Here is a 27,069-nt window from a genome sequence, read left to right as displayed (position 1 = left end):
AAAAGTATAGTTGCTGAGTATTTTGCAGCCTTCCAGTGTTAGTCTAAGTCAAGTCCTGAAGCCTTAGAGAGGAAAATTAACATTCTCATTCATGTTTTCATAGCTTTGTAGCAGTTCTCAAACTAGTTTAGTGGATTATGCTGTCATTAGCAAAACTGACATTATAGAAATACTACTAATACATATGTCCAAATTTGCTGATGTTCTGGACAAGAAAACCACAGGTGCTGCAAGCTGGGCATCCAACAACTGCTCTACATCTGATACAATCAGAGTGGAAAATTATAATGCAGAGATATAAGACACACTTTGAAATCACATTCCATTTCAATTTAGCTCTTTTAATTATTAATTTGTTGGGGGCTTTCAGCTTCATTGGCAGTGAAGCTTGTGGCTAATTGATTTCCATGTCTGTGCTTTAAGCACTTACATCCTCTCATAGGTCTTCTGTCATGAGTGTCAGCCCAGTGCAGGTGTCTAATGGCAATTTCTGCATGAGCAGGTAGCACGGATCAATAGGAGAAGCAAAAACTTGATACTATCCACACTGTCCAAAGTTTCCCTTTGGAATAGCTCTAGTTCTATTCCACAGATGGATTGCCATTTTTATCTGAAAAGCAATTGACTCCTCAAGCATCCCTTCTAGTTTAGTATCAACTGAAGTTCAGGTGCTCAGACGGCTTAATTTCAGAAACCAAGCCCACAGCAAGTGGGGACAATGAAGAAATTGATTTCCATGTCTTGCAGCAGCTGGGATTTTCTCCCACAAATTATGTCAGATCATGAAATGTACTTATATCTGGGGAACTAAATTAAGATTTGAGGGTGAGATTCAGTTTCTGGTTGAGATCCAAAGTGTGGAGATCTGCAATATGAATTAGACATCTGCACTTTTTTACTTTTTATAGAGGTTCAACTGACTGCTGACAAAATCCATGAATTAACATGGAAAATAGAAACTCATCTCACGTGCAGTTGTAATTTTACAAACAGCCTCCAGAACAAAATGTTTTCTTTCCTCCCTGGTCATCATGTTGATCTTTCCAAATGTCAGCTTGATTAGAATTAATGTTTCTGAATACTGATGATCAAAAGTGTCCTTATTATCAGCACTTCATGTATTAATACTTCCATAAAGAGATGCAGGTTGATATCTGATATATTCTAGGGTTGCATTTTCCTTTACTGCATGGTCCTCTTAGTTCAGAGTCACAAGTACTGCTTTTCTACGAATCTGATGCTCAGTTGCTGTCTCAAAGAACCATTTGATTAATCTAAATTTTAGCAACCTTTTTGTATCCAGATCATTTTGAAAAATAATATCATAGTATAAAAACCAATTTCTCTCTCTAAAAAAAAGTCTTTTCTTCAACCAGTTTCTTAACAATCCTTAATTTTTGTATTAAATGTTTTTAACCTGTCATGTGAATTTCAGCATGAAAATCATGCTTGAAACCCATGGAAGATTAAATCTGAACTTATTTTCTCTAGAAAATATTTCTTCTTATTAAATATTATAATAATTTAATCTCATTCAGTGTACTTAAGTTAATCCACGTTCTATTTTATCTCAAGTCCATTTGCTGTTATATCTTGATACCTCTTTCCTAGCAATTACTGCTAAAATCTCTGCTGCCGTTGACCTCAAGACAAAACATTTTTTGACATCGAAGACAACTCTTATCTCCTTTTCTTCATGTTATTAGACAAATGAAAACTCTTTTCTACAGAGACACTGATTTTGTGCCACTTTTTTTCAGAAACCTTTTACGGACAGCATCTATCTCCTTTATGTGATTACAATAAGTTTTCTTATACTTAAATACAATAATTTCCAAACTCTCACCTTGATCTCTCAACCATCTCTTCTCTGTTTGTTCATCTATCACCATCTTTCCCTCAGTTTCTAGTTAATAAATTAGGGTTGTTTTCTTTTCCTGAATTATCCTTAATTCTACCCCAGTCCCATTTTTCCTCTCTTTGCTTCCCTTCTATTTATGAAGTGAAAAAAACTTTTTGCTATGAAACTTTTTTTGTTAAAATATGTAGGCATGCTACACAGGTGGTCTCTCTGTGACTGAGAGATATTGGCAGGGAAGGAGGAGAAGTCTATGTTCCTGCTGTGTGCAGCAAGTATTGTATGCATAAATAAAGCATTTCAGTTTCCATCATAACCAGGCCTCTGGTTTTTCTCTAAAACACACACAAAAAAGGGGAGAACAGATGAGTTCTAGGCACCTTAAAGAATATATTAATTTCTGAGCCAAATAATTCACCAGCATATGTGTTTGCAATTCCTTTGATTGAGTGATTACTCTTTCCCTCATGGATTACAGCAGCTTTGAAGTACAAAGAAATGTAATCGACAATACCCATAAGATTCATTAGATAATCTTCCATATTCATCTAAATTTTTTTTCCACCAAGGTCAGAATTTCAAAACTGTTTTATATCAGGACTTAAACTGTGTATAAGCTTCTATAATTTGCAGACATTAAAGGAATAGCCTTTTTTTTCCTGATCCTGTCAGTATATTGATGAGATCTACCACTGTTCTGCAAAGACTATTGCCATATAAATGATATCATCAGAGCACTGAAAACTGAGCATGTTGATACAATTTTTTTTAATTACACCAAGAGAAAATGAAGAAAGCTTGCATCCCTGACATTTTCTAAAGCAGAGTGTTTCTTCAAAGGTGTAACATATCAACAAAGTCTCAAGCCTTCTTATTTGTTGGAAAAAAAATCAGACCCTCAAAACTCTCATACTGAGTCATTTGCTTAATACAACAATATTTTCTATAAAATTACCTTTAGACAAATAATGTGACTCAAATACTGGTGTATATTTTTTTAGAGCAGGATGGGAGATGAATCCTAAGGTTTTATTGAGGAACCCTAGAGTTGACATGCCCTTCCTCTGTCCCATTCACTTTGAAAACTATTATTTTCTTCTGCTGTCTGCTGAGAGCAGTGAGTGGTTTCACATCTGAAGTGAACAGAAGCACATTTTTCACTGTAATGAAATTCTGTTTTCTCCACCATAATGTTTATAAACCTCAGATAATAAACCACCTTTTCTCACAGAGTTAGAAAATAGGGAATATTATTCTTTTTTTTGAAGAAAAATGGAAGGAAGGAAGGAAGGAAGGAAGGAAGGAAGGAAGGAAGGAAGGAAGGAAGGAAGGAAGGAAGGAAGGAAGGAAGGAAGGAAGGAAGAAAGAAAGAAAGAAAGAAAGAAAGAAAGAAAGAAAGAAAGAAAGAAAGAAAGAAAGAAAGAAAGAAATACAGTCTCATATTAATGATTTAATTTGAGCATAATATTGAATTTTAAGCCTAAAGTGTAAATCACTCTCAATATAAAACAAAGGTAACAGCGGTGAAGTTTAACACATGCAGTCTATAAATGTAATTCCTACCCTCCGCTGCTGCTGAAGAGCCCAACCCAATCCTGTCCAAAGTGCCATACTCCTGATTAAATACTTCTCAGGAGTAAAACACAACATTATACCCTTCATGATTTCTGATCATAGACTCCACAAAGGATACCCAGAAGAAGGAGTGTCAGTCTATACTGTATCATCTAGAAAGTCCCCACTGGACAGGTATATCTAAAAATCCAACAATCCCTGGAGAAGAGCCCCCCACCTACTTATTTAGATTCTTTAACACAGGTCTTCCCTTAGTTTTCAAACACAGGAGAAGGAGGCATCCCATGTCCTCCCCCACTTCTATGGGATACCTGAAAGCATTTGCTGAGGACTATCTGCTTCCAGTGTACATGCTCCCAGTCTACATCTCCCAAGACCTTTGCGAAAGGTGTAACCACTGCCTAATCTGGGAAAGGATACACAACACCTGCAAGCAGGGCTTGGATTGAATACAATCTAAGAGTCGTCATATTCCTTTTAGGCTCCTAGTTCTCTGTCAGAAAAAGAGCCATGATTATGTACTGCTTTTCCAGGCTGCTACTCTAAAATAGAATAAATTCACGGTCTTTGTCATTTTAGAAGAGCAAAAAGAGTGTTAATTTTCATGTTGCTTCATGGACTCTATGATTAATATTGTGCAAGCAAAAACAAAATTTAAAACTCCTAAATATGAGCAGCTGAACATTTTTCATTAATATGCTTTAGTGGGCTTACTTACCAAGAGGTATAGTGGACATGGAATTATATATTCAGAAAAAAAAAATAAAAGCCCATCTACAAAAAGCAAAGATTATTTAAGCCCCTTTCCTACACTGTGCTGTGATGCCATAAATCCTGTTTTGACCAGATACAATTAATTTTATAGGGGTTTTTTCTTGTCTTATGAATTTTGCTTCCTAGTCTTCTCAGATCTGATTTCTAAGGTAATTTTTTTTCTAGATGGAATAGCCTGTGCTTGATATTGAAATGTGATTTGACAATATTATAGTGGTGAAACTTTGAAGACAAATTATGAAGGATTACCTTTTTTACTGTTCTACAAATTTTCAATACAATTCACCCTTAATAAGTGTCAAAGGATACTAATCCACTGATGCTTCCGTGAAAATTTTGAATTAAGGAAGGAGTAGTAAAATGGATTATTAAAATCTTTTTGAAACAGAAGATAATTCAATTATCATCTTCATCATCACTTGCTACAGAGGCAGCAGTCCTTAATCCTATTTATTATCTCTGAAAGATATCAACATAGAATTTGGCTGGTAGGATGTGAGAGATATTTATATATTTTTGTATTTATCCTTTCCAGGATAACTGTTCTTCCACATGGGAGTCTGCGAATCCTGAATGCTTCTAAGTCTGATGAAGGGCGGTATTTATGCCAAGGTGTAAATGTATTTGGATCTGCAGAAATCATTGCATCAGTGTCTGTTAAAGGTATGAAAAAAATCTTTGATGGTAATGATGATTTCTTTTGACTGATATTTAAATATTACTTAGAATCCCCAGCCAGCCATAAAGCAGCATTCTCCAGACAGAATAAAAAAGCATTTCCAACAAGCTAAGGGGACTAAACTCCATCTGGTCAGACATCGAATCAGATTGCAAACTCCAGCTGTTTTATTGTAGATGTGTCATAAGAATTAATATATATATTAAATTACTCAAACTATAAATAATTCTATAAGTAAAGGACTCAATAGCCTTTTAACATTTTTTATCTTTGAGAACTCACTTACCCCTAACTTTTTCTGTATGAGAAGAAACCTTTAAATTAAAGTAATAATTGTATCTACATAACATCCAGAGAAAGGTAGTACCTTAGAAGATTAATAATAATAATAAAACCACTGAGTAACAATCCAATTCTGAACTTTTTTTTTTCATTTTTCAGCTGAATTCATTAATTTTCTTTGCAGGTGTTCAATCCTTTTGACTTCATTTTTCATTGGACTTTCATTGTCTTCCTGTATTTAGTAATCCAGGAAACATTCTTTATTATTTTATGTGACAAAACTGAAATTTTCATGCAATCACAAGGTTCCAGGTGCTGCTGGCTTAAAAAAAAAAAAAAAAAAAAAAAAAGGTTTTCCTGAAACTGATAAAATTAGTTAATTAATCCATGTCAGATATCCCATAGATTGCTATTTAGGATTCTGCCTTATTAACTCCATGAAACTGTCTGTACCTTCTGACCCCCAGTGTCATACTTCAGTGTGTATTATGAATATCTTTCAATATTTGACTGTCTGCAATTCATAGTAACAGCTCATGTAAGCTCTGAGTATACTCAGCAGTAGTCAATCCTATTATGTTGGTGTGGCACTATAAGCAGACTTCCATCTGAATGTTCCTAACACTTTTCTGTTTCTAGAACCTACAAGAATAGAGCTGACTCCCAAGAAGATTGAGTTAACGGTTGGAGAGAGCATCGTCCTCAGCTGCAAAGCCCTTCATGACAGCACAATGGATGTCACCTTCTACTGGACGCTCAATGGGCAGCCAATTGACTTTGAGAAAGAGGGTGGACACTTTGAAAGCATCAAGGCAGTAAGTGACCATGCATTTGTCATCACTGTGCTGGGAACTGATAGAAATTTGCATGCTTTTATATGTCTCACATTTACTAAATTTTGACCAAACTGAGAGATAACTGGTTTCAGTAATATTGGAAAGAAATGTTAGATAGAAGAGGTGCAAACTGCAGATCACTAGAATTACTCCAAGTAGTATTCTTCAAGAAGATATTAAATTTGTATATCCTATTATTAGTGATGCATCAGATAATCTTTGTGAGAGAACAGAAAGGAGTTTTCATAAAATTCTACTTGCATTCTTCTGCTGATTTTAATATAGAAAGGATGCTGCTATGAGCATTGACGTCTCTCTCACAGATAACATGGCTGGCGAAATGCCCTCACCTCCCAACGCTTTACTTGCCTAGAATATATTTTAATATCTGAATAGCAAGGGCTATATTTGCTAACTTCCCTTCATGAGGTAATTCCTAACCATGTAACCATTATTTAAGTCAATATGAATCATATGGACAAAAATATGCATACCAATTTCAAATATTGCCACCTGAGTCAAAAAGAGTTTAATGTGATCAAATGGTATGGTAAAGAATTTCAAACCTGTCCCATGTAAAATGATTTGAACATTTCTTAGTAGAAAGAAATCTTTTAATGTGAACAAGCTTGAAAATGGAAACTACAGTCATTTAACTGAATCTTCCAACTAATGAAATGTAAATCAAATGTCCATGCTATGTTAACAGAGAAAAATTAAGTTCATAAAGGTCAGGAAATTTTAAAACTTAATTTATCTCATTTGAGTACAATGTAGCAAAGTTAACTTTGCATTAAAAACCTTGTCAGCTGCAATCAATTTATTCTTCTGCTTGCTTATATGAAAGGAAAGCATACTCTTTATTGAAGTCATATCCTCTTGGTGGGGGGTTGATGTTTTTAAAATTTCAGTTTACTTCAATAAACCTTCTAATTGAACAACATTAGCGAGGTATATTTTAGTGGGAAGTTTCTTAACATAGTTATCTTCATCTGAGGAATATAACACTCAAAACAACACTATTTTATGTAAGAAGGAAAATTTTCACTCTTTTTTAACTTCAAGATCATTTTTTGATTCAAGAAAACACCCTATGATTACAATTTAACTTTAAGTCATTCCCAAAAAATTGAAGTCTAAAACATGCTACATGATTCTTGCATTGTATTTCAGCATCTCTCTTCAAAGGAAATTTTTAATCACTGGAAAAAATACACAGGCTAGGAAATTTTCAATGTAACTTCATATCTCATGTCAAAAGAAAGCTAATTTAATATAATTTAGTATAGGAAAAAATAGGATTTTTTAGATCTCTCCCAAGAATTCCACATTAATTTCATTCCTATAAGAGAAAGCCCTCAAACTCATAGAAATAAGGCTTATTCAAAGTATCAAAGACATCATCATATTTTCAGTCAAATACTCATGCAAATCTCATTAAAATTACTCATTGCTTTAATTGTCTTGACATGATTAAAATTTGGCCAAAACTTGATAGATTTAACCAGCTATTTGAGTTTATGACCTCCTCCTAACTGTGCTGCTAGAGTATTACTGCAATTTTACTAAGTGAAAATAGTAATGCTCACAGAATCACAGAATAAGCTGAGTTGGAAGGGACACACAAGGATCATCAAGTCCAACTCCTGGCTCTGCACAGGACACCCCAAGGGTCACATCATGTGCCTGAGAGTGTTGTTCTGTCACTTCTTGAACTCTATCAGGCTCTAGCACAACTTCAGGCCAATGCCTTGGGTCTTGCCACTGGTCACAAGTGTGAAGAGATCTGCACCTACCTTTTTGCTTCCTCTAATAAGGAAGTAGATGGCAACAAGTTCTCACCTCAGCCTGCTCCAGGCTGAACAAGTCTCTCATAAAGTAGTAGTTAAAATATCTTGATTTTTGCATTGTCCTGAAATGAAGCTGGATCCATTGAGAGATGTAAATCTTGAAAGTGGTAATAGCAGCTGTGGTAATACAGGAATTTTTTTGTGTTTTGACACGATTCCCATACCTACTCATTTGTGGAATGTTGTCAATTGTCTTTCACTATAAATTCTGTTAACTACATGAGAATGAGAAATTAATCAAAAAGTTAAAAATGTATTTCTTTACTCCTCTAAAATCTAAAGCATGACCAGGTACTGGGGACAAAGGCAGATAAAATTCCTTTTTTCCTGTCATGTAATCTCCTTTAACCTATCCGGTTTCAAAGGTGAGATACACAATGAGTTAAAGCCATAGGTTTATCAATGGAGAAAATAGGAACTTGAAGTCTGATAGGGTTCTATCTATATCCCTTATTTTGTTCTTATGAATGAAACACTTCAAAATTGCATGAGTTGGGCCTGAACAAAATGCTTTTTAATGGAGTACGTTTAAGAAAAAAAAAATCTTTTGTGTGCATGAAGACACAGAATTATAGGTCCATTTTTTGTCCATACACTGATACTTCATCAGATAAAAATATTTTCAGGCTTGTCGGCAGTCTGCTTATTTGTTTTAAAGCCTGACAAATTAAACATTATTTAAATGGTTTTTGCTAATAATAAAACCACTGTAAAACTCTCATCACTGTTGCAGTGCTCATAATTTTACCGTGGCAGACCCAAGTGTTAGGTATGATGAACATCTTGATGCTTAATGCAGTGTTATAAAAGCTATCACCAAAGTAACATCTATTTGGGCTGAAGATAAACTTTCACTTACTAAAATTGCATGATCCCTAGCAATTACAATTAAAAAGAAAATCTTTTCTTACTAATAAAAATTACTATTTTTGTTTTGAAATTTTATCAGTAGCTTTTGTACCAAAAAAGCTGCTATAATTTTTCATATTGAGAAGTAATCTTTCATAAAAACCGAAGGTATTTTTGCTGTTCTTTACTGAGGTATCAATTATTTAGTACCCATACCAATTTAGGTACTTCAAGGACTTGCCTGGCAAAAAGATAAGTGTGATGAGGATGTCAACATGTGTATGAAGTGAATATTAAAGAAAATGGGCCAGCTGATTTTTACTGGAATGACTGCAGATAGAAGTCTAGGAAAAGAAAAGATCCCAAATGTTGTGTATATGCAACTTCACAGTACCTTTGGTGGAAAAACAATAGCACCGAGGATTATATAGAACCGGAATCCTTTGGCATTGGTAAAGTCTAATTTTGTCTAACAAAAGACTTGATAACATTTTAGGTTCTGTGAGGGATAATCTGTCTAATTAATAGAAACATTTTGCATGGAAATCTGAATTTCCAAAATTTTATTGTAGCAACACAGTATGCAATGAACTCAGAAAGTATAAACTTGCTATTTTTTATTAAGATAACTTTGATTTTCTGTCCCTTGTGCCAAATGTAGAAGTCCTAGTCAAAATTCTATTCAAAATGTTTTCTCCTAAAATCTCTACCGACCTTAATTTTCTCATAGACGTATCCCTTTTTCATCTAAAAATATCTGATTTTTTCAGTAGATTTTCATCTCACCCTCATAATTCCAACTCTGTGCTTGAAGGCTGATACTGTTTTCATAGCAACCAAACAAAATGATTTACTGTGGTTATCCACAGACTGGTAAGCAACAGCATTGCTCTTAATGTTCCTCACCTTGACTTTTCAGACTCAGGAAAGTGATTTGGTTTGAATATGTTCTTGGTCTTTGATCTTAGCTGAAACTGCCACCAGGGGAAGCAATAAGTACAACTTGTCATGTTATATTTTACAATGGTTATTTGTTCACATGGAAGTGAATGGAAATCTACTGTTTTACTTCAAAAAGGACAACAGTAGATAGAGGTTGGACAATGCTTTTAATTCCTGCCTAGTACTGGAGACTTCAATTTGATAACCTAGAACTTTGGACAATGCATAAATTTACACCTTTCCTTTTATTTTCAAGTCACACCCTAATTTCTTGTAGTTATTTTATCATATCAACAAATTAAGATTAAAATTTCCTAAGCATTTCTAAATAGGAAGAGCTAAGTTCTACACTTCATGAAATCAATTAAAACAGCAGGTTGTTAATAATAATGTCTTTCCTCTTTATTGGATGTAAACTCAAACAAGGTTAATTAAATATGGGTTTTATGTGACACCCCAACTGCCCCCTCACATGAGGAAAACAGCAATAGTTGTCAGAGCCTTGCAGAAGATAAGCTCTATGCACAGTGAATTTCTGTTCAGGGTAAAGCTGCCATATCAGTATCATTGCTACAAATTTGTTTCACTGTCTGTTGCAATCCATTCCTGCTGATGGAAGAGGCTGAATACAGCCATTACTGTCAACTCTAATCTCTAGATATTTCAGCCTTGTGCTCATTACCAGGTTTTGTCCACTTCTCATGCTACAGCAGTTACCTATTTGAGCAGTCAGGAGCACTTTAAACAAAAAAAAAAAAAATCTTGTCTTTTGGTAATAAATAGCTATTGTAATTTAGATAGTGTACTAAAGAAAATAGGGATTTCTGGACTTTGAGTTCCCTGACTGGTAAATACAAACCAAAATCCAAACACAAAGAAGACCACACTGTAATACTGCATTTTACCATGCGTTGCTTCCAGGATATAAACAGTTCTGGTGAACTGATTGAATTTATTTGATGCTGTGTTAGAAAGAGACACTCTAAACCTTTCCTAGAATCAAAAAAGTGTGTAAATTGTTGCATGCACGTGCTTGTGGCTTTGGCTTTTAATAGAGAGTAAGGGACAGAGATGATAAGCAACATCTGATCTCATTTAGCCTGGAGAAAAGGAAGCTGAGGAGGATCTTACTGCCTTCTTCAGCTACTTCAAAGGAGAATCTAGTGAGGGGGATCTGTTCTCCTGTCCCAGATAACAAGTGACAGGCTGAGAGGGAGTGACCAGGTTCACCAGGAGAGATTTAGATTAGATGTTAGAAAATATTTTTCACTAGAAGGGTGGTCTAGCGTTGGAACAGGCTGCCCAAGGAAGTGGTGAAATCACCAATCTTGGAAATGTTCAAAAGGAGTGTGGATGTGGCACTTGGGAATATTGTTTAAGGGTGAACACAGCAGTGCTGAAATAACAGTGGGACTTGATGTTTTTAGAGATCTTTTCCAACCTTGACAATTCTCTGAACTCTTCTATTTAATTTTGTTTTAGACAAGGGGGATAACCACTAATTTTGGAAAATGTGAGCCTCTTAACATTCCTGGCCAATTTCTATTAAAAAAATGATTGTAATAAGTCATGAAATACAGTCAGATAATTTTTACTGATTTGTTCCATTGTGGTATTTTGTACCTTTCCTTGTTTACAAGAAGCATTCAAAAGCAAAAAACCTTGGGATAAATAAAAGACATTTCATGACAGTCCATTCTTCCCTCTGTTTACTTGAAGCTGATGGATCATTTAACTGCTTGGCACAGTGTTAATCTGGGCTATAACAGCAGACTTGATTGTTTGAACAACTGATCAATATCAGTTCCTAAAGAAGTTTCCATTTAAAGCTCTGCTGGCTATTTTACACTTGCTGCTCTGCAGCCTTTCTCCCCAGCTGCTGTGGCAGTGCTTTCCAAATCCTTCCTGGTAGTATTTCTCCATTTCAGTTCTTACACTCCCAATCTTTTGGTTTTATTCTTAAAGCCTTGCACCTGTGAACCTCAATTGTGTTGCTACAGAAAAGTGTCATGGAAAGAAGCTTTCACTGTCCTGAAGCTCACCTCTACTTCTTGCCCCCTTTCTTTGTCTCTTGTTTAGTAAACCAAGACACAGCATGCAGCACAATAGATAACATTCACATAAATACTTCATAAATGTTATCCAACAATATACATACTAAGAATCTTAACAATCAATCATTGTGTAACAACTGCTCGTAATTAACATATTCCAATTAATATTAACAAATAGGAAATGTAAGTCGGTCTCAAAGAAAATCATATAACACTAGGCAAAAAAAAACAGCAAACCATAATCATCATTTTCATTGTAACCTACTGCACTGGAGGGAGCCTCTAGAGGTCTTTTCTTCCTTTTTTCCCATGGTAATAAAATCTCAAATACAGAACATGAATTTAGCATCAGAAGTGTAGTGGGTATCTGTGTCCTGAAGCTTGCCATTTCCTATCCCATCTCTTTTCTCATTCTTTCCCATTCTCACTGCTTTTTCCATGTTCTTGTTAATCCCTTGATTTCACAAAACTACAGCAGTACATAACAGACCACCTGACAGCTAATATTCTTTTAACTTCATCTCTTTTTTTACCTTCATTCAATAAAATTAATCAAACTCATTTGCAGCAATTCAAGATGCACTTGAGATGCATTGGAAGAATTTCAAGTTTTTTCATGTTTTCTCTAGTCACTCTCAACACTTCATCACTCCCTGGCATCCACTCAAAACCACCAGTACTCACCAAAACAACTCTTTTCATAATTCTTCCCATGTCTATGCAAACTGTTCATAAATACTGCCACTCAAAGGGTCTGCACTCCCCCAGCATGATTCTTAAGGATTCACGAACCTAAAAACATCCTTTTAAATTCTTATAGACAGGGGAAATGCAAGTTATGTTTTTTCAGGTATGCCTGAGTCAATCTGCATCAGCTGGGTTACTGATATATCACCATTATTATCCCGCCTCATACCATTGATCACAACAAAACTTATAACAATTATTTCATCTTCTTTATTCCAAATCATATCAGCATATCATTAAAAGACAGAGTTCAGAATATAATTTTCTATTACCAATATATCAACCAAGAAATCTGCTGCTTCTCAGATTAAGTATTTGCAATTTGGAATCATCACAAGCATTAGACAGTTGTAGTGGATATGTTCAAACCTGAGAATTTGCATGAAATGGTACTTAAATTGCCCTAAACAGAATATGGAAAGAATTTGGCTTGAAGCCAACAATCCATCATAATGTACATATAAATTGTCACCATTATTTGAAAGAACTTTATTGTATTGCTGGTCCTCACTTACTGTTGATGGTACAAAGATAACACTGCTATAAGGTTATTCTGTATAATAATTTGTTTGCTTCAGATAAACTCACCAAAAAAACCTCCATTGCCATTCAAATATAGCAAAAATTAACTGTGGAATAATTTTTCAATTTAATCTAACTGAATTTATTTATAAAGGCTATTTTGCTAAATGAAGTAATATATGAGTCAGGAATTCACCTAACCTGTGTATTATATGTAAAAACACCCGTATATTTTAAATGATCATTTAAATTGAAAAAGCTGTCATTAACAACCCAGGTCATTTTTGTTTAGGATCAAATCTCAGTCTTTTTTACTTGACACAGCATTGTTTTATTGTTCTCAGTTTAAACAGAATAGAATCTTTTTACACTTTTAGTACCTCCCAAACACGGTGTATAAAAACCACTTTGTAGGAAAGCATCCTCACCTCTCACTGTCAAAAGATTTAGACAGGCAGCAAACCTTGATAAATCCCTGTAGTCATAGTAAAGAAGTGGCCCAAACTCCACTTTGATTTTCATCATAAAAGTTTCCCTGCAATGGCAGTCAGTGTTTGCCCATTCTTTTCTTCCCTTTGATTTAAGCTTTTGTTGAATCGTGATCATTTGTAATATTCTCATTACCCACTTTAGACACATTCTTCCCAGGCAAAGAGAGAGTTTTCACCGCATGTTGTCCAGGCTGAGTTCACAGCCTGAATCCTCTGCACAGTACTAGGCAGTCTTCAAGCCCTTGCAGTGCAGAAGTTGAGAGCTGTGGGTCAACACGTCATCTCTACCAACTACCCAGTACTATGAACTTATTTGGCTTTTTGTCCCTCTTTCCAAGATAAATTGGAGCTACATTCAAAGAACTGCAGTTGGAGTAGAAGGGAAGTATGACAATAAATGTGGAAAATGAGCAGCATTAGAAGCAGATTAAATGAAAGCTGGGTTTGATACAATGAAAAAATAATGATATTTCATATATATTTTCCACATATGATTCTGTAATTTGAGCATATGCAATAAATTATGTAATAACCAATGCAGGCATAATTCTTTCATGGAAGAGATAAGGGAGAAAGGCATACTAGATGTTAAGAAAGTTCTCTAGGGTATAATTGTGAGCTCCTTTTCAAATGCATGCAGATTAGAAATTGTGCAAAGTCTTCAGAAATTGATTAGAAATTAGAATTGTGCAAAAGTTTCAGAAGAAAAGGTTGGATACACTGAATGGACCACCTTGGTTTAGAGATAAAAACTCAGCAAATGAATGGACAGATTAACAGAGAGGTTTCCTAGCAACTGGCTCAGGACAATGAACTCACTCTCACAGGAAGAATAAGTTTAATTCTAAGTTTAATTCTCTTCATTTGAGGGAAGAAACATATGTAAAAGCTGTTTATTGCAAAACAACTCATAACTGTTAAGATCTGGTTATTAAAATTAGAGAGATGTCTTTGCCCAAATTAAGGTGCAAATGAGACCATATGTCAAAGTCACTAGTATGGATTTTTATTTAACAGTAAATGTGAGGGAGAAAGGGGGAGAGAGAGAAAGAAAGAGGAAAAGAGAGTGGGAGCAGGGAAAGAAAGAGAATGACAGGGAGACAGGAAATGTGTCACCACTGCATGGATTCTGTTGGTTCTCTTCTTCTGGTCTTCTCAGTGGTGAAGGTCCTAGTCTAGTCAAAATTATTGTCACTGTCTTGAGCCATGTGGGGTGGGAGAAAAACAAAATCCACTGGGTTTATATTTACTCAGGTTTGAGTGGGCATACCCAACTACCTGGGGCAGGGAATTTTATGCTGGATGATGTAATCCTTTGGATCATGGGACACTTTTGGAGTCTGATGGTTTATGACACATTCTAAAACTAAGACATCACAGCTGCCTCTTATATCAGTGAAACTGAGTCAATTATGGCCCACCAGAAGGAGTGAATTCCTTCGGGCTGTGTGTGAATGTCCTACTACTCCTCTAGAAGGGAATTTCCACAGCTAGTCACTGGTGAAAGGACTTTGGCATGATAAAATGTAGGACCCCAACTTGCAGGATCTGCATCTTATCAGCCACTTCCCTTATGTTATCCAACATCCATCTGTAGCCTCTGGTGATGGTAGGCACACCTTCTGCACCTGGGCAGTTAAGTGATTGATTGTTCAAATAATTAGCTAGTATAAATCCAGGCTCCCACAACAACCTCTTAAGATTTATGAGATGGAAAGATTTAAGAGATTTAAAATTTATGAGAGGAAAAAAAATCCGCACGTAAGTTCCTCTCTGCGGGTAATTGAGGTGACTGAAGAAATATTAATTTCCCAACAGAAAAAAAAAGTCATTTTTGTTTGTTTGTTTCTGCAAACCCCCCAAATATTAGGACAATGAGTGCAAAAGACAAATGCAATGATGTCATTACTAATGAGCAAAGTATGCATGTTATATGCTCCTTGGAGCCTTTTTGAATTTGGGGAAGTATTTCCACATCAAAAGCAAATGCTAATGCATAGGTGGCACCAATTTTTGGAAAATAAATAGTTGCAAGCAATACCTTAGATGTACAGCTAATTAGATACATTGCAGATATGGCTATGACCTCAGACAACATGCCACACTGAAGCAGACAGAGCCATAGCTTGACACATCATTCAGCATTGGAGCTGCCCAGAACTAGATGAATGGGATGCTTGGGAGCATAATATGAATGGTACAATAATTTGTAGTCCTGGAGAGAAACATTAGTCATGATTGATAGCATTCTGAGTTCTATTATTTATTGGCTGCTTAATGCAGGTCTGTAGCTGATGCTGACCTTGAAGGTTACTCTTAGCTTTCCTGAAAATCACTAAAATTTGGTTGTTGTACCTATCAGTTTTGGTTTGTTTTCTTTTAAGTTTTAGCTTCAGTAAAATACAATAGAAGTTTATACTGAGATTAAGGTACTGATGCTTGGCTAAGTGGATAATACCTGATGCTCATGACACCAAGGAATATGGATTTTTTTCTAACAACATGCTACTTTGAAATAATGAACTTCTTTCAAAATATTCCCTGTCAAGAAAGAGCATAAAACCAGTGAAATAAAGGGCAGCTTTTAAAAACATACACTTAATAGCATCAAAATTTAGACCTAGACAAAGAAATTTAAATGCCACTAACTTCAGCTTTGAATAAAATTGAGACCACAAAGTTGCTGATACACCAGGCTGTCCTAAATCATGTTAGCCCAGGTGAGAGAGACCTTCTTACATTGTTTCCATTATAATCAACCAGTTTTTGTCTTCCACCAAGGGGAAGTGAATGTCTCTATTTGCTGAAGTATCACATCTTTTTCCACTGACAGAAGTCTAAAAGCACAAGAAAGTTTTTGACCTTAGATATTTTTCTTATTGGAGTCTCTGCTGCATTCCCACTTAGTAGGGTTTGTTTTCAACTGGATTGTAATTGTTCAAGTAGCAACTACAATGACAAGGTGCAGAAATTTTCTTAAAACCTAGAAAGCCAGCACATAAGTTTAACGTCCCCCAGACCTCTTTGTGGCCTAGAGCCTCTCATTACAGGTGTCATGGTTTGATGCTGGCTCAATGCCAGTGCCCCCCATGAAAATAGTTTTTCCCAAAATAAATGCTGTGAGATGCGATCAGGAACAGAGCAGAGCAGGTTTAAGCTTAGAAATAAAGGAAAAAAAAACTTTATTAAGCTACTTCTACTATAAAAGACACACACACTAAATTCAGGATGAAGACCTTCGAAAACACTCCTCCTCCCCCCACCTAATTTCTAATAAACTACAGTGAGACACCACCCGGGATTCCTGATTAGGTTGCCACTCTTCAGATAATCAATATTCAGTCTATTAAGGGAGAGAGGAGTCTCTCTTGCACTATAGACCACCCCCCCAGGAAACACAATTGCCACCCTTCTGTGTTTCCATGTCACAAATGGCAACCGCCCCAAGAAAATCGGCCAGTATGACAGTTTACTTTCCATGTCACCGTGCTCTCACTACTGTGCATGGACAGACTGCTCATAGGGCTCTTTTAAGGATGCTTTGCTAAGGACGAAAAGAAATAACAGTTTAGCTTCTCATTTTGGGACTACAGTCCCCCCCATTTTCTTCTTCCTCTGGGGCTGAGGGTCTCAAGAATAGAGATCATTTTCTTCCTGAAGACAGGGGGCATCACCACATCCTCTTCTTCCTGAAGACAGAGGACATCACCACACCTTCCTCAGCTCTTTTCTGTCTACTCCATTCCTGTGCTGGTGGTCACTGAAACAGGTTTTTTGGCTCACTATTGCATCCTCCTAAAAATGCAGTCTCTGTTGCAGGAGGAATGTGTTTAGTTTATGGCTAACAAGAAAAGTCCAGCCAACAGCTACTCTATCATCTCCTCCCACTTAAAAATTCTTTTTTCTAACATCTTAGATTTCAGACTGTCTCTCTTCTACTTCAGACTGAGGAGGACTAATATTTTAGAAAGCCTTAATTTCTCAGGAGAGGGTTAAAAATCTCAGACTCCCCAGACGGCTGAAATCTCTGCCCAGGACTCCAACTTCTACGGCTGGGGCTGGGCACCTTCCACCCTCACCCCCCTTCTCCTCTGCCAGCAAATTCCAGGTGCCGTCAGGCTCTCTGTCTCTTTCCCTCTGAGGGGGGCGGGGGGTAACAAAGGCATCTCAGTTTCTCTCCACCCTTCTGTCCACAGGGGCCGTCCCGGTTCCAGTCCTTCAGCCCCTGGGCCACCTCTGCCAGGCCACATGGCTTCCCCTCCCCCACCCAGCCCGTGGCTGGGCAGGGGAGAGTCTGCACTCTCCAACAACTGGAACCAAAAAGAGAGTTCCCCTGGGAGTTCTTGTTTTTAACCCCCTGTGTTCTCAGAAGCATGTCTATGCTTTTTAGTAATCACTAAGCACCAATATCTAAACCTGACTACTAATTAGTTTGACCTTAACTTTCTGAAAAAATTCACTTCTGTGTCAAACCACAACAACAGGATAAACTAATCAACAAATAATTTGTCTTCCAAGGCCTGGAAGAGTCTGTAAAATTAATGAAGATCACTTTATAATTGTCACTGAACAGCAGTAATGCAGTATTATTTCTAGAGTCCCTGATCAAATATATCTCCTACTTATCTAAATGGAAGCTAAACTGTGTCCTTATTTTCTTGATTATGATCAAGAATCCAGTGTCTGAGCATATACCTATCTGTATTAAACACACTCAGTTTAATCCACTCACACATCCTTAGGAATGCTGGCTGCACATCCTGTTATGTTGTAATAAAAGTGTTTCATAGACAGCTATTATACTGCACTGTTCTCCACTTACAGCAACAATTCTTTCAATTGATGCTTGTCTGCCCAGTTATACAGGTGTACAGATGAAATACATATATTTTTCCTGATAAGAATATTAGAATTTACACATTCATGAACCCTCTGGAAGTTAGAGTCACAGCCAGGATTTTTAACAGCTCCTGAACAATGAAACCAGACAGTTGCTATCCATTACGTTATTCCTCACACTTAACAATAAAACACACATTAGATGTAAATTACCCTCAAAAGAGGTCAAATGTGGACTGATTCTGGTCTTATCCTTTTAGTAACTAAAGCTTTGTACCAAGATCACTAGTGATATTGAGCAACCAGTTTCAATAGCTAGTAAATGCTACTGTTATACAACTTTAAAAATTTATATCCTGAATTTGATTCCTGGTAGGAGTGTGTGCTCTTCTTTTGCATTTCGAGCTATAGAGAACTGAGATATCCATTTCCCCTGCTGTGAATTCTCATATGCCAGAGCAAGAATATAAGAATTGCATTATGGCTTGACTGGTCTGACTGTCTTCCCTTCAGCAACATCATTACCTAGGCCACTTCAGAAGGCAAAACACTCCCATGGTAATCATGCTCTTAGATCTACAGGGTTATAAAGCTATAGATCATGCCCATATTCACTTTGGCCTCAGAGGCAGTCTTAATGTCTCCACCTCTCTTTTTCTTCTTTGCATTTGAATATCCTTTGGAAAAGATTTTTCCTTGATTCTACATGGAATATTACAACAAGTTAGTTCAAAAAATGGCAATGCAGAGAAGATTGACTGAAGAAGTGTGCCAAGATGTGCTGCAAAGGAACGCTTCTGCCTAAAAAGAAAAAACTAAATTATAGAAGATTGGATCTTGAAATGAATCCTATTTCATCTTGCCATTAATGACCTTGGCATTAAAGAAAGAAGTATGCAAATGACTGTAAAAATGATTGTATGGAACAAAATTGGACATCTTACCAATACAGCAGATGATGAAAATAACAGATGGGAACAGACAGGAAATGCAATTCTATGGAAAAGAAGGTCATGTACATGTGAACGACTGGCTATGAAAAGGGAGCTCATAAGTTCCTAATGAATAAGGATAAAGATCTGAGTGTGTCAACATGAGCACAGAATAAGTATAAGCCAAAAAAAAAAGCAAATATGAATCTAGGTGAATTCAGTGATAGACTTCTAGCGCAGCTAGAGATGTATCAATACTTACACCCCTAGAAATATTTTATTTTGAATGCGGGGTACAATTCGATTCACTCAGAATCGAAATTATTAAAATTAGAATCACTGCATGGGATAGAAATAAGATGGTCAGTATTTGCTTGGTTAGCAAAGTAGACCAAATCTGAGAAAGGAAATGCCTATGCTCAATTAATGTTTCTTAAAGTGAACTTTGGGGAATTGTAATGACTGTTGGCTAAAATTCTAAAAAATAAAAATTTGAACTGGTTCTCTCTTTATATTCTCTATATATTTTTTGCACTTTTCAGCATTAAATACATACATATTTCATCAGGAAGGCTAAGAATCTGATCATATTTTCTCATTCATATTTAGTATTAACTTCTCTATTAATTAAAAAAATCAATCAATATTATCTGTCAAGCAATCTTAATTTTAGCACAGTAGCAAGACATATTCCAAATGTCACTATATTACAGTAAAGAGGGAGAGAAAGAAAGTTCTTAATTTCTAAGAGGAATTTTTTTAATACCACGGATAGCATCCAAAATATTTCTGTTCATCTCCTTAATGAATTTCTTTGTGCTAGTTGGAATAATTCGCTTTGAACATGCAAATATGCACAATGTGCTTTAAGCAAAGTCAAAGTTATTAAAAACCTGAAATGCTCTTCTTTAATCCCTACTAATAATTGTATAAATGCACTGTTCTGATAATCCTCACAAGAGGGTATTAGGACACATACATTTTGTAAGATGAAAGCTGCATTTAAGAGTTGCTCAGACTGTACAAAAAAACACCCTTGTGAACTACCTTGAACACAGATTTACTGAGTTTTAAACTGGCACTTCATCCCTGTTTCAGCAAGCGTCCTCTGCAGATTTAATGATCAGGAACATCCTCCTGATGCACGCTGGGAGATATGGTTGCAGGGTCCAGACCGCAGCGGACACCGTGTCAGATGAGACAGAGCTGCTTGTTAGGGGTGAGTATGCTTGTGGTTCCCTCTGCAAACAGAATCACCATACGGAACTGTACCATAGACTTTTAAATAAGTGAGCTTCAGGGACGTTTCCACCATGCAGTGATCCTCAGATTTCATGTTATCAAAGCCATTTGAAAGCAGTTTCACCATAAGCTGACCTGCAGACACTGCAGAGAGAAACAACAGACAGTGGGTTAACAGACAGTTTTAAGACAGGTAACAGCACAAAAGGTATACCAGATTAGCTAAAATGCAGACAATTAGCCTTCACAGACCTTTGTAAGGTAGATATAATGAGTTTTTGCTATTCTCTTTGATGCTTTGCATTTCATTTTATGGTCAAGCCATTCTTTCAGCTTTAGCAGTTTAGGAACATTCATTCATTCCTTTCCTAAGAGGGGTTCCCATGCAGCCCTTTGTAAAATTATAGATATGAACAATGAAACAGAACCTCCATAATATGACACGAATTTGGTTTTTTTCACACATGGACTTTTACTACCAATTTACTACTACGTCTTTATGCCCAGTCCTATAATCTGTTAAATTGTTTCACCTGTCATTGAACATTCCTTATTATTCACAGGAACACAGAGTCCTTTTCCTGAAGGATTGCAGATCATACTGAGGATGCCAACTCCATTAAGCAGTGTTTCTGCATTCTGCATTCTGCACTAGGGATGTGTGCATGTGTGCATGTGTGCATACACACACATGTGCTCAGTACCTGAGGGGATCTGAGCATTTGCAGTTCACATATTGGCATAACGACTGGTGGGTCCTGGGATGCCAAGAGAGATGGATCCCTGTTAGGTAGCACAGCTGAGTAGCCTTACTGTGGGTGATACATTTTTGAAATAATAAATCAAGACAGATATTTTATTAACATTTGAAAAATTCCAGACAAAAAACATCAAAATTATTTGGGTATTATAATGTTTCAAAAATATTTATTTTACCACATTCCACAATATCCTTAGACTCAAAGTATTCCTATCCACCACTTTTAGGGTAAATATATGTTTTAAATAAAAAAGAATGTTTCTGGCTGACTGCAGGGCTTTTTATTTTTTCATGAAAGTAATAGTTAAATATTTCCATAAAGACATATTGCGGACCGTCAGATTTCTATGAGCTATGGAACTATTGGGATGGTTGTATTCAGCTGACTCACAATGTAATAACATTTTAGCTGCCTTATGAAATCTGATCCATCCTTCTGGGTTATGCAAGGCCTTTTGTGCCCCCTTTATCTGTCTCAGACAGGAGCAGGAGGTTCTAAGGATAGGCAAGACAATCTCAACTTTAAATTGAACTTTTGTGACAAAAAGGTCTTAGTTATTATCTAGGATAGACTGATTACAAAATTATTTTTTAAGAATAGTGGTTATTAGTTTATTGAATTTCCTGTAGAAATGAAATTCTTCTCCGAGGAAGAGGTCTGAAATTAAAATTTTAAAAAGGCATTGTAAGAAGTATCAGGATGCATTTATGTGAGTCTCATCACCATGTCACCATGCTGTTGAAATAAAAGCTATAACTGCTTTGTAGTGGAATTTGAATTCAAATATACTTTGCTTACAATTTTCTCCTTTTCTTGTTTCTACAATTGCATAATTTTAAGATAGAGCAAGAAATTTTGTTTTGTATTGCAGAAAATGTTTAAAGCACCTTCAGCATAGAATTGTGAATGACTAGTCCTTACAGACATCAACAGTGCAAAAATCAAAAATATTTATAAGAATCTAATCTATCTCTCCTTATACTTTTACAGGAACTTCATTTTCATTTCAGTATCTCTAATTTTTTTCTCCCCTATCTCAGCCTGTAGAGTGCACCTAGTGGTGTGCAATTTGACACCGATGACCCCAAATTGTAGCACCTTTCAAACTTCTTTATGTTTAGCTTCCGATGATACTGGACATTACTTAGGAGAAGATACCAGCAGAAACAGATGTTTCAGTAAATATTTCAGTTAACTCTGAAGAATTCTACCTGACAAAGGAAGTCATCTTTTATGAAGAAACTCATGCAGTAAAATCCAAAAGCCATATTATTCTTTATTTCCAGTACAGTTTATAGTCAAAATAATTTCACTTTATGCATATTACAAAACATCCTTTTCTTTTAAGTGTTACAGCCCAAAGCCAAACTGAGATAACAGAAGCTTTGTTATGAACTCTTATGTGTATTGATATAAGCAAACCTACAGCACACCCTTGTTCTGACCTTTCTTTCTCTCCTTTTGTCTCTGCAGAAAATGCCAGTGATAATACTGATAATATCATACCAGCATATAACTCCATTTCAATCACTACTTTTATTGTAGGGTTCATATGGTATTTTAATAAATCATTTTAATTTTTTCTTGAAAAATTGCCCTTCTTACAATGTTTCTAAATGAAATAAATTGGACATAGAGAATAAATTAAATTAAAATAATCCATTCCCCCTGCTTTAGATATTCATGAATATCAGAATCGCTGCCACTAGCAAATTGATTAAATTTAAACTGAAGTATGCATTCAACTGGTTCTCTATTTTTAAGTCAAAGGACTTTTTGTCAGCGCTTAATAACAAGTGACTTGGAACAGTATTATGCATCGCTGCAGCCTCCTCAGATGGAGGAAGCAGAAACAAACTTTGCAGACTTCTGTTGCTCAAAATTAACATCCTGATCTTTAACAGACAGACATTCACCCCTGTATTTTCAAGGAAGTGCAATGTCTTAGTATGATTTATTGTGGAGAAAACAGAGTATCCTTAAATAATATTTATCTATTTTAAAACCATTTTTACTACTTGCTCTACTGGAAGTTCCCTTGATTATATGCCAGGAAATGTCACTATTTTTGCCCTTGCTCTTCTTTGCTCTGCATGATACAATGAAAGCTATATTCCAAAAATACCACCAATGAAAGACAACACAAAGAACAGAGAATGTACAGTACCAAGTAAATTTCAATTTCTTTGAGTCTAATTACTCAATAAGAAGGTAATTAATGGTGCAAGAAGCTTCCTGAATTCACTGTATATATACGTGTGTGTGTCTATGTGTGTGTGTGAGAGAGTGTGTGTGTGTCTGAAAAACAAAGGAAATAAAGACAGAAGCAAGTTTCTGTTCTGCAGCTTTCTATAATGTGTTATACAGTTTTTAAACTCAAAATTTAAATTTTCAGATTCACTACCTCACAGGTCTTAAATTTAGGTAATTTGCAGTGAAAAACACATATAATATCTTTTCAATAATGATTGTGACCTAGTGAATCTCTTTGAGGAACATTTCAAAAATATATATAAAAATATATTCTATATCATGTTTGGACAAAATCAGGATTCAAGTCCCATCAGTGCTAAATATGCAAAAAAACCCCTCCAAATACTTCTCTAAGTTTTCTAAAATGTGATTAAACTATGCATATTAAAGTAAGAAAAACTTTTTAGTAGTCCCTAACATTTTTTTTCTAATGCTGCCAGTAGTGTGGATTTCATTAGGAAGAGATGCTCTGCCAGTGACTGGACCTGTCAGGCAGTACATCAGCTTTCCAAATTAAATGTCTTGCATTTTATTCTTGGAGTGGGTTGTGAGTGAGAAGTATTTTGGTAGTCTCATGCTGGTCAACAGTGACCTTCAAGGGTGGGCTGTCCTGACATACCTGGCATCATCTCTCTATATTCAGGTAAGCTACTATCTAACTTACAAAGGCATTTCCTCTCCAAAATACAGCTCTATAAAATTCTCTGCAATTCATCATAACAAGATTTTTTTTTTTTTTGTTATTATGTGCCTAAAAAAAAACCACTCATGATCTTTCATTCATCCAAGATCTCCCATCCCCTCTACATACACACATTGATTCTGTAGAGGTCCCCAGAGAGTTCTTTTCTCTCTGAATATGGGGAGGATGAGAGAAGATTCACATCAAAGGACAGAACTGATTTAAGGCAGAAGAGGCAATGTCAATCACTTTCAGCTTAGCTCAGCAGCTTCAGTGCTCATCTATGTACTAAGATAACTTTTTATCTGTCTCAGACCACGACTCAAAATCACACTTTCTCCTTAAAGGCATGCTATACCTGCAGGTGGCCGTTAGGTGGGATCAAGATATGTCCAAGCCATTTTCTGAGGCAGAAGAGCTAGGAGCAAGAAATCAGGTGACAAACAAATGAGCACCTGGATGTGTAGGGCACAATTTAGGGCACCTCCAGTAACTCAGATATTTGCTTCTTTCCTTGAATTGACTCCTGCTCTAGAAATGAACAGAGGTTCCCTCAGGTGAACCTCTGTTAATGGCTTAAGCCAATACACTGAACTGTTTATTGGAAAGGGAAAAGCTAAATAGCTTTATAAAAGCTAAATAACAGGCATGCCACCCTCTGAATCAGGTTGCCCTCCATTGGGGCAAAGATGAAGATAGTGCTAAATTTTCTGCAATATTTTCTGGAAGACAGTCACCAGAGGCCATAACAGCAGAAAATACTGATACATCTCAAGTACCTCTAGAAGAGAAAAGAGCTTTTCACAGAAGCTGGTAACTATTCTAGCACCAGGCCTGCACAAATGTGGTACCTCAAGTGCAATCCCATGACAGAAATTATGTATGTCTGATGATCAAAGAAATAGTGAATGAATACAACAGAAATCACCTTTATGGACTTACATTCCTGACACCCAAGTCATTACCTGATTTCATTTCATTTATGTCTTCTGTTGTTTGCTCACCCAAGGAAATGCAGAATACCTGCTTGCCATGTAAACAAGAATGTTTACAGGAGAATATTATAGATACTACACAGTCAACGAATGTTCTCCTCAGCACATGAAGACAAGAGCCACTTAAGAAGTAAAAGTGATTTGTGATTTTTATGAATGCCAATCCTGTCCTTGATATCAGTCCAAGAATACTTTTCCCATGCCATGTGCATTTTCTGGCTACCAGCCTTTACTTATCCACCCAGATCTTCAACTTGCAGCGAATATTAAGTAGCAGAGGAGGAGAACTGCAGAATGCTACAGCTTGGTTGGTTTTCCACCTAACATTGGCACACCTGTAGTCAAGTTGTCTCTGTACTGATTTTTCACAAAGAAGTGATTACCTAGGCAGAAGGGTCTAATACAGGATAAATATGCGTGTCATGTTCTGACACTTATGATATCATCACAAACATGGGTACCAAACACCCAAGTACCAACCAAGAGATCTGCCTCTCACAGATGTCTCAGGTGATCTTGTAGCCAGCAATGTGTCAGCTTTTCTTGAGACAATGCCTGCTTGGTGAATTAATTTGTGTTTTAAAGCATGACTTCCAAAAAGGGCCTATTACATTCCTATTTTCCATTTTGCTCTTGAAATCTGAAGCTATCTGTGTTTTCATGTTTTCACTTCAAAGGATATCTAAACGATCCCATGCTTCAACTATGTTTTGCTGTAAAGACATTTAGAACAAGAAATACTTTTATCATAAAGAGGTTGACACCATTAAAGGGCTGACCCTTACTACTGTACCTTGGTTCAATTAGCTACAGTATTTTGTTTACAGTTTGTGTTTATTTAACTCATCAGTACAAAATCTATTATACAGTGACTGGGAGGTTTTGAAGAACACCAGCAGAAGTCATAGATAGGAGCAAAAGCCTAATTTTTACATTAACTTTAGCAAAAAGTATCTCTTTTCTCTTAAAATACACAGTTTCTAATAAATTCATTTGAAGACTTCTTTGCCATAGGCCGCAAGAAAAAAAAAAGCTGGAGTAGAAAAATGTCCTTCCAAAGATGTTTACTGTATATTCCTTACTCCTTCTTCTGCAAGCTTGGAGGGTTGGTTGGAGAAAAGCATCTGTAGTTCAGCGAAGAAAAATAGGGGAAGTTGGGAACACCACACAAGAGTCTATCTTCCTTTCACAGAAGTCATCATGAGGCTTCCCATAGTCAATTACAGGTAGAGATCCCTTTTACATACACTGAGATGAGCAGCTGTCCTGGTTCAGCAGCAGTTTTCAAGAATAAGAGTTATCTGCAAGAGTTTCTTGCAGATAAGATCAGTGCAAAACCTGCTGTAATAATTATCTCATATGGATGGGGACAGTGCTTCAAACTTTTAGAATAGAGTGAGTGATTTTTACTGTATAAACCTCTATATTCGTAGAGATGATGGTGACACAACAGACACAAGAATAGTTATTTTTCAGAGTTATCCATTTAATACATGACATTCCTTTTTAGAAGCATCATGATGAATTAAAAATACAAAGTTGTGAATCAAAAATCTTGATTTACATCTGTGGAAGCTTCAGTGCCTAATCAATGCTACCAAGTTTCCAGGATGTTAATGCTTATTTAATAAATTAAAGATTTTTATCATAAAAAAATACTGGTTTCAGTAACATTAAGTTTTCAAACTAATTCCATCAACTCTTTCTCACAAATTAGTTTTGCAAAGCTTGTTTACAATTCATTATAACGAAAAGTGTAAGTTTGTATAGGTTTCAAACTACTCAGACAGATGCAGGATGCTGCATTATGCACTGTCAGTCTATGGAGCAGTGAGATCATCTCCAAAATCTTTCTTTAAAATTTCTCCACCTACTCAAAAAGGAGCAAAGACTGCCAGTCCCAAAA

The 27,069-nt window shown here is 36.1% G+C and overlaps 1 protein-coding gene across 4 annotated transcripts in view; it reads left to right on the top strand.

The window, feature by feature from the left end:
- CNTN5 (contactin 5) overlaps positions 1–27,069 on the top strand; it is a 601,944-nt gene that overhangs the window by 533,730 nt on the left and 41,145 nt on the right. For all 4 annotated transcript variants that reach the window (XM_068181456.1, XM_068181453.1, XM_068181454.1 and 1 more), the window contains exons 13-15: positions 4,743–4,870; positions 5,808–5,983; positions 20,329–20,449. In XM_068181456.1, coding sequence (XP_068037557.1) covers positions 4,743–4,870; positions 5,808–5,983; positions 20,329–20,449 — 425 coding nt within the window. The remainder of the gene's footprint in view (positions 1–4,742; positions 4,871–5,807; positions 5,984–20,328; positions 20,450–27,069) is intronic.

The sequence above is a fragment of the Anomalospiza imberbis genome, chromosome 2 (genome assembly GCF_031753505.1).
Source record: "Anomalospiza imberbis isolate Cuckoo-Finch-1a 21T00152 chromosome 2, ASM3175350v1, whole genome shotgun sequence".
In the NCBI taxonomy this organism is placed as follows: domain Eukaryota; kingdom Metazoa; phylum Chordata; class Aves; order Passeriformes; family Viduidae; genus Anomalospiza; species Anomalospiza imberbis.
This window is presented reverse-complemented; position numbering and strand designations above follow the sequence as displayed.